General features: G+C 33.5%; 1 protein-coding gene across 1 annotated transcript in view; it reads left to right on the forward strand.

The window, feature by feature from the left end:
- LOC110023327 overlaps nt 1-9,745 on the forward strand; it is a 66,243-nt gene that overhangs the window by 12,067 nt on the left and 44,431 nt on the right. Inside the window, exons 10-13 of the mRNA XM_020722674.1 lie at nt 4,766-4,851; nt 5,693-5,791; nt 5,866-5,981; nt 6,055-6,173. Coding sequence (XP_020578333.1) covers nt 4,766-4,851; nt 5,693-5,791; nt 5,866-5,981; nt 6,055-6,173 — 420 coding nt within the window. The remainder of the gene's footprint in view (nt 1-4,765; nt 4,852-5,692; nt 5,792-5,865; nt 5,982-6,054; nt 6,174-9,745) is intronic.

Here is a 9,745-nt window from a genome sequence, read left to right on the forward strand (position 1 = left end):
TGAATTCTAAGTCAGAGACTAGAGATTCCGTTCAAATGACTCTTAACTCTATAACTTCATAAAAAATTATAAACTTAACGGCCATAACTACCTTTCATTGTCTCTATCAGTGTTTATGTACATTTGTGGTAAATAAAATGATGAACATCTCACAATAGAGGACACAGTTCCTGAGATCATTGACGTCAACGACTACACTTGGAAAAATCGAGAACATATAATTATATCTTGGTTAGTCAACTTAATGATCACTGAAGTATGAGGATTTTTTTGCTGTACAAAACTGCCAGAGAAATTTGGGAGGCTGCAAGAGAAATATATTAAAAAACTGAGAACACTATAGAATTGTTTGAGATTGAAATCAAGCTTCATGACCTTCATCAAGGAGAGCTAAGTGTCATCCAATAGGTCAACACTTTGAAAAAGTATTGACTACAATTAGATATGTTTGAGATGCATGTATGGGAATGCTCACATTATGTCGTGACGTTTAAATCTATCATTGAGAAGAAGAAAACCATTAAATTCCTAGTAGGACTATTTCTAGAATTGGAAGAGGTACGAGGGAAGATCATGGGAACAACGCTTCTTTCATCCCCCGTGGAGCCTTTGCTAATGTGTAGAGAGAAGAGAGCAGGAAGTAGATGATGCTGATAAAAAATGGGGGTTCGCTAAATACTGAAAGTTCAGCCCTATACACCCATAACTCAAAACAAAAGAACCGTCTCACACGTGATTTTTGCAAGAAGATTGAGGTTATGACAGACGAATGTCAGAAACCATATGGAAAGCATGCTAACTGGAAACCTGGATAGAGGAGGAAAAATCAAGAGAAAAAGACTAATGTTGCTACCACATTCGAAAGTCGATGAAATTATTTACCAAGTAGCAGCTTGAAGTACCGTAGAAACCCCTTGGATGTAATTCAGAGCATCACACAAATCTTGTGACACACCAATGTATTTTATTGTTCTCCCATCTTGTGAGTAATGGGAGATTCAAAACTTGGATCGTAGGTTATTAAGCCTCTGATCATATGAATTGTGACATCAATGCTCTAGTCAATTATCAAGAGGCTTTTACAATTAGATCGGTAAGACTTGTAGACAGATCACACTCAATTATTGTTGGGAAAGGAGATGTGTAACTCTTTCAGGATACCACCCTTTCCTTCATTTTATATGCCCCACAATTGTACTACAATTTAATTTCAATCAGTAATCTTATTTATGGTATGAAATTTATAACTAAGTTCCTTACAAACTTTTTTTAATTTCAGGTGGTGGAATTGTGAAAGGTGATTGACAATGCTGAAATGCATCAAGACTTATACATGATTAAGAAAAATCTCTGTCTAAGCACACAACTAATCACATCTTCATGTCCCTAAATTTTTGAGTTTGTTGAGTCCATGTCTATCGAAAAACATGTCATGTTATGACATTGTTGTTCGGACCATCCTAATTTTAATTTTATTGCTAAGTTCTTTTCACATTTGTTTATAAATAAAAAATTTAATTTTTATTAATGTAAGATTTGTCTACTTGCCAAATACACTAGAAATCTCCCATGACTCAATATTAACCCTTAGGTTCTCATATCTTTTTTCATTATCCACAATGATATTTTAGAACCTTCAAAGGTGAAAACGCTAAGTGGAGCTAGAGGGCTTGCTCATTTATTAACGATCATACTAAAACAATTTGGGAATTCCTAATGAAGTAAAAATTTTAAACAACCTAAATCTTTCAAACCTTCCATGTCATGATTCAAATTCAACTCCAATATGACATGCAGATACTTAAAATTAATAATGCAAAGGAATATTTCAATTCTATCATTGAGCACTATCTTTCAAAAACTGAAGTCATCCATGTGCATTCATGTATTGATATCCCACAAGAAAATGAGATGGCAAAGAGAAAGAACAAATATTTATTTGAGGTATCCCATTCAATTATGATTTTCCCTCAAATTTCAAAATATTTTTGAAGGGAAGCAGTTCTTACAGCAATATATTTTATCAATCGAATACCTAGCCGTGTAACTTCAAAACACCACTTCATATTTTGGTGGTTACCTATCCACACATCAAAGCTCTCCTCTCCTACTATCCCATTTAAGATCTTTGGGTGTGTATCCTTTGTTCACATCCATTCTTCAACTCGCACAAAACATTATCATAAATCTATCAATTGTATTTTCCTTGTGCATGCCTCCAACAAAAAAGTGTACAAGCGTTACTTTTATGTTATTAGAAAATACTACAACCCCATGTATGTCACAATTTTTGAAAATCAATCATATTATCTCAAATTTGATTTTTATGTAGAGAGTGCAAATGAATATCAATTTTGGGATGCACTTGATCTACACGACAAACCCACTTACTTTTTAATCTAACTCTCTTTTTTTTGAGGATATTCAACCAATCCAACTTGAAGTTCACAACAAAAAAACTATTTGTGTATGTTAGGAGGAAGAAAAAACTTGAGCAAGTGAAAAGTAACTTGCAAAATAGAACTACTCCAACTAAAACCCAAGTTCACATTCAAAATTTTGGGTGAGGATAGTCTAGTACTCATGAGTTATCCCCTTCCTCTTTTAATGCTGGTGACAGGAAAGCTGCTTTAGATATTCAATTCAAAAGTATATAGCCTTTGGGAAACTATTCTCATCCTACAAAGCTTTTGTTTCTAACATTGATTGTATGTAAATTCCTAAATTCATTCACAAAGCTCTTGAAAATTCAGATCGAAGGAAAGCATTTGAAGAGTAGATTCTAGCTCTAAAGCATAATGATATATGGATACTGACTAAACTCCATCAGGATAGGAAGCCCATTGGATACAGATGAGTGTTCAACATCAAATACAAAGTTCATGGTGGTATTGAGAGATTCAAAACAAGACTTGTTGTAACAAGTTTTACTCAAGCCTATAAGATCGACCATTAGAAGTCCTTCACGTCAGTTTCCAAACTTAACACTATCAAAGTTCATATTTCTGTAGTAGGTTATAAGGAATGGTGGCTGAATCAACTTGAAATAAAAAAATGCCTTCCTAAATGAGGATATAAAAAAAGTTTATATGGAGATACTATCACGACTTGAGAATAATTTCAACAAACTCCTAGTACGTAAACTCAGAACATCAGAAGTCCTTCACGTCACTTTCCAAACTTAACACTATCAAAGTTCATATTTCATAAGGAATGGTGGCTGAATCAACTTGAAATAAAAAAATGCCTTCCTAAATGAGGATATAGAAAAAGTTTATATGGAGATACTATCACGACTTAAGAATAATTTCAACAAACTCCTAGTACGTAAACTCAGAAAGTCTTTCTACGGCCTTAAACAATCACCAAGAGTGTGGTTTGAAAGGTTTTCTAATACTATCATATCTAATAGGTATTCTCAAAATCAAATTGATTATACTTTGTTAGTAATACAAACTAAGGATATAAGATTGCTGCACTGATAGCATATGCGGATGGTATGATTCTTACTGGTGATGATGAAAGAGAGATTCTTAAGATCAAATAATTGCTTGCCAAGGAGTTTGAAATCAAGAACCAAGGAACTATGATATATTTTCTAGGTATGTAATGCATCCTAGATCTACTAAGGGAGACATGGATGATTGGATGTATGTCCGTTGAAACTCCAGTGGATCTCAACCAAAAGTCGAAGAGGGGAGAAGAAAACTTCTCTGTGGATAAGGGAAGATATAAAAAATTGATAGAAAAACTGATCTAACTATCACATTTGATGCTTGATATTGCATACTTTGTTAGTATTGTAAGCCAAAACATGAATAATTCAAATGAAGAGCATTTGAAGATGGTGTACTAAATTCCTATGCTTCTCGAGCAGACTCCTCTTTATGAATTAATTTTTGAGAAAAATTGAAACAAAGAGGTGGAAGTCTACATTGATATTAGTTGGGCTAGGGAACTCGATCATAAAAGGTCCACCATAGGTTATTGCTTCTATGTTGGGGAAATCTAGTGACATGGAGAAGTAAAATGCAAGTGGTGTTTCTAGAACCAGTGCAAAATTAGAGTATATGACACTCGCCTTGCGAATTTGTGCAGGGATTTGAATTAAAAAATTGTTAAGGAAACTGGGAAGTACTTTCAATACGCCTATACAAATATTTTGTGACAACTAAGCAGCTATTAGTTTTGCAAAAAAATCTTATGCATCATGGCAAGATGAAACATATTGAAATTGATAGACACTTCATCTCTTAAAGGTTGATAGGGGAGTACAACTAAGCCACGTCCCGACACACCAATAAATTGTTGTTTTCACCAAAACTATTTTTTTAAGCACCTTCTCAGTATTCAATACCAAGCTTTGTTTCTTCAACATCTATGACCCAACTTGAGGTGTGTGGAAATCTGAGAAGATCCGACTTTTTCTCTTCTTTCCTCTCTCTTGTGGGCCAGACGACCACCTCCAAATTTTGGAGGATTTGATTGGGACAACTTAGAAAATTTTTGATTAGTTTATCCCTTTCCATTTTATGTTATTCTATTTTTATTTCACTATTATTTCCTTTTCTAATTTAGGTTAGATATATTTGGTAAGTTTGTAAATAAGGAGAGATTTATTTCCTTTTATTTGTGTGCCCTATTTGTGAATAATAGATTTAGCAATTTTTCTCCTCATGTGAATTCTACACTTATAATACTAGTTCATAATTTTTTGTCAGGATAAGAAAATTTACTGCATGATGTTTGTTTTTTCCCTTCACAGAAATCGACAAGACTGATTCAAGGCCATTGTATGTGAACCGACCTGCTTCAAATTTTGTGTGGACTACCACTGAAGAAATTGACACTGTAAGTTCTTGGATCATTTTTAATGTTATTTCCTTTTATGTGTTGACTCAAGCACTTAAGAACTCAACATGTTACAAGGTTTACCACCAACCATTCTTATGCTTCTTTATCATTATTTTCTTTTAAATATTGCAGCGTAGTAATTCATTACATACATGTGAATGCTGCCTTTGTTGTTCATTGCCGTTGAACTAGCCTTACTATGTTTTGAATTTTAAAAGAGAAAAAAAAAATCTTTGTATGTTATTATGCTTATGGCGTTGTTGCGATGAAGCTACTCTTTGGATGTCTTTCACTATATCTTTCACCGTCCTTATATTTTGGGGGTGTTTGGTAGTGCATTTTAATAGGATTTATCACCGGATTTATGAAATCTAGCCAAACACTAAAATACATGAGTTCTGTGGATTTATGAATTTTCAGATTTAAGGTATTGAATTTGCAGTAGTTTGAGCTTAAATCCTTATTTACTAAATCTAACCGGAGAGTGGATTTAACAAATTTATAATTTACGGATTTACTAAATCCTCCTAACGGTAAATCCCTATACTTTGGAAGATTTGTATACATACTACTCAATTCCTATGTATTTACATAATTAACCCCTATACTTCAATTATATATATATATATATATATATATATATGCCACCTTTCCTATAGGGGAAAGGTGTATTTCACTTTTTAAAAGTAAAAATGGTGGTATTTTTTATTTGATATGAAAGATTTGGGAGGTATAAATGTAAAAAGTAAAGTTTAGGTGTTAGATATGTAAACACCTAGAAATTGGGTGTATGTATTTATCTGACCCATTCAATTTTTGGTGCTGTTTTCTTCGTCAGGTTGAATGGTCGAAAAGGTGCTCTGATGTCCTGACTCATGTTACTTCATCAAACGACGGAAAGGATGATGTAGAACTTCTTTCCCACAAAGTCATTCAGGTATTTTCTTTCTTTCTGCAAGAATTCTCACCTGTAAATGCCAGATTAGTTCATCACTGTTTTTTACGATGTAGATGCTGCATGGTAAGAAGGATGATTTGAGTGATCTACTGCTAGAAGGGCTAAAGTTGGGGGATTTTACAGGTTTCCAAGCTGAGTGTCTCACAGATACTTGGATTGGACCAAATAGGTAAATTCCTTGGATAAATTTTAATTCTGCTTCATCAAGCTGAGTATTGAATGCTGTGCGGGTTCTGTTCAAGGTGGATGTTTATTGATTTGAGTGCTGGACCCTTTTCTTGGGGTCCGGCTGTTGGTGGAGAAGGTGTTCGAACGGAGCTTAGCCTGCCAAATGTGGGTAAAACCATAGGTGCTGTTGCAGGTATGAGTATAGTTTTAAAACACTGTTAATTTTATTTTACACGTGTTGTAGATTCTATTTTGTCATTTTCGTCTTCTGACATGAATGGACCAACTCGGTTCTGCTATTTATAACCAGCAATATGGGCATTCTCATAAGCCAGTTAGTTAAAATTTTAGGCTTTTGTAACAACTTCTAATTTTTTTTTATTGGCTACGCAGTTAGTAAAAAGTAATATTTCTTTGGATGAAAAAAATAGAACACTTTTCTATTCTTCTTAAAATTTATTTTAGGGTTCGTTTGGGACGACTATAGTTGGATGTAAAATTATTTGTAGAACTAATATTTAGACTTTTGAAAGCTATGGTGGGTTTTATAGAATTTTTTTCTTTAGAAAAAAGGCAGCTTCTTACAACTAACCATACTGTAGCAGATTTGACCGAAGAATTCCTCACCATACAATTTCTTAGTAGTAAGATAGCTGTAGGCAACAGCACATTGGTTTATAAAACAAAGCTTGAGAAAGTTGACAAAAAACACATTTAGGATTCTTTTGGGAAAGATTTTGCAGTGCTTAGTACCCTTTTTTTTTTAATAGCTTATAACCCATTTGATATCTTTATTCTTGATGAAAAAATATTGTTGACCCCGGACTCCTGGTGCTTGTTGATAGTTAGTAGTGATGTTGGCAGTTATTTTTGGCTTACAAAAAAGTTTTGATTTGATTAGTTTTAATTTTTTTGTTATTAATTGGAGTAGTATAAACTTGATTTTATTTACTTGTGAATCAGTTAACTAGTTGATGCCTAAAATAAAAATGTGCACTTTGCTTTGATGTTTGAGGGCTACTACTCTAATGACCCATCCAAAGGTGCGACAATTTAGATAAATAGCAACCAAAGTTTAAAAAGCTAAATTGGAAATTGAGGCATTTTGCTCTAGCTAGGTGAGAAATAAGCCTTGATTCAGATCGAGGTGTAAGTCCCAAAAAAGAAAATAACTCATAAAATTAAAAATAATTTATAATTATCATATAACTTATTGTGTTGATTTAATTTATCATCATAAAGACAACCACAACTTTTAATCTTAAATATTGATATAAAATAGAAGTTTGAAATATAATTCAATGTGAACATTCACTTAAAATTTAAATATTTCATGAGGTTCAAGATCAATATTGGACTCTTCATTTGCTTTCATCATTTTCAAAAGAATCATTATATTTGTTATCGGCTAATTATATCTCATTTGTAACTTTGAAATATTCTTCATCAAGTACAATTTTTTCCTTACTATCAATTAATCTAAAATCCAATATAATTTAAAACAAAAGAATGAATTAATAATATAATCATTTAATCATACTTAAATTATATCTTGACTTTTTTAAGGTATTGTATTAGATATAATAAATTCAATATAATACAATATGTATTAATAATATAATATAATAAACATAATATGTTTTTTTGTATAACTCGAGTGAGGTGCACGCCTTAGATGTAAATGACGCAAGCCTTACAGGTGACGGCAAGGCCTAAGTCTGGAGGCTTTTTTTTTGTGCGCCTCAGTTCGAGGAAAGCTTCAAGGCGTAAGCGTCGAAAGCCTTTTTAAACAATGATAGCAATGGCTGAAATGAGAGTAGCATGAACCTAACTTAACAAGGGCAGAATCGCTGAATTCTGAAGAAAATCATGAACTTATTGCAATGCAGTTACATGATATTTAGTTTGAGTTCATCAATTATGGCTACTTCCTATGGTGTAAATCAAGATCATGATCTTGATTTTCCTTTTGAAGTCACTTGGTTGAGTGTCTATTTGATTGAGAATAAATATTTTTTTTTTTCATTTGATTGGACTCGACTTGTCTAGGTCTGGTCTGGTTTAACCTGAACTTTTTCAAACTTAAAAATTGAAATCAGCAGCTCTAGCACAATCTAGATGTTGCCCTGTTTTCAGTTTCTGGAGGAAGAAGACTCTCAAGCTAACATTGATAGTGATCTTGAAGGATGGTTCTGAGGAAATATTGTTGTTTACTGGAATTATGGTGAATGTGTCTGCTCAATGTACCATTCGTAAACGTGTTTCATTGCTGCTGTGATGTTTATTTTAAGATCCATTCAGCAACCAGCACAACTTGTTTGAGGAGAGTGGTGTTATGAAGTGTTGCCGGATTAGTTCCTGAAGTTTTGCACGATTGTTTCCAAAGTAATCTGACTACTTTTTGAATCTGCGATCCTGTCTATACCTGAATAATTGATTTGGTTGACTTTACAACAACAGCAATAACAACAATAACAACAACTAAAACATGTACTCTCCTAATCGGATCATCAGATGGTCGATGTGACCAAACCATCTAAGACAACTCTCTAATTTTGTCCGTCACTGGAGCTACACCAACCCTATCACGAATATATTCATTTCACTTTAATGACTTTAATGAAAAAAAGTATTTGTAGCAAAGTGTTAAAATTATCATAGATATTTTTGGAGGAATGATTAGTATTAGAAATATTTATGGAGTGATTAATAGATTTTCGATCACAAGATGTATAACAAGGATTAACATTAAATTTGTATCCATTTGTTTTGTTTATGAGGATGTTTATGTAAGTAGTGTTGAATGTGTTAAGCACAGTGGATTCTTATTTAAACATGCAAAGCGCTGAGCAAAACCGCGCTTTTATGAACTAGTGTTTATGTTTTACATTTCATATGTACATATAATATGCTCGTACAAGATGTCATTTTATCAATAAAATTTAAACCACATTTGGTGATAATTTTTAATAAATATATCATGCTAAATAATAGTAATTTTCAACTATTTGAACTACTAAAATAAAATACCACATAAATAATCAAGTGACGAAATAATACTAAAATATCAACGGTAATTTTGAGACTTGAGTGGCCTGTTATTGAGTAAGAAGTGTAGGCATGTGAAGTGAGAGAGTATGAATATGATGCATCTATAGTTATTTTTGAGAAGTTGTACCAACAAGAACTCATTAGAAGCAAATACGAATCCACAAGCAAGATCGAGTGTTGAGAAGAACAACCAAAAAGATTCTTGGAAGGAAAAAAAATTTAGAAATAGCGAGCAATGGCTCAATGATGGAGTGAACACTTGTGTCTATTTATTATGATCATTGCTAAATCAAATCATGAAATTTGAACCATGATTTCTCTATGATTCGAAGCCGAGCGCACAACGCTACAATGCAACATGTTATAGTGGTGCGACATGCATGCTTTCAAACTAGAGACACATAGTGCAAAGCTTCGCTTCACTACGAAAATGCATTTTGAAGCATGATTTCAAATGCAGCCGATAATTCATTTTGAGTGCATTTGATTAGATTTGGGTTTCAAATACACTGTAAATAGTGGTGACCATTGCACCAGCTTCAACAATTGTGACCACCCACGGCATTGCCTTCACCGGTCGCCATGGCTGGCCTCCGTCGCCGCTGTTGCTTACCAGTTGCTGCTAGTTGTTGGTGCTCCAGCCCTCAACTACTGCCCTTGATTGCTGCAGCAACCTGTTGCCACCGCTTCCCTTCCCGCCCCGCCGCCCACTGC

Source organism: Phalaenopsis equestris, unplaced genomic scaffold, assembly GCF_001263595.1.
Source record: "Phalaenopsis equestris unplaced genomic scaffold, ASM126359v1 Scaffold000224, whole genome shotgun sequence".
NCBI lineage: Eukaryota > Viridiplantae > Streptophyta > Magnoliopsida > Asparagales > Orchidaceae > Phalaenopsis > Phalaenopsis equestris.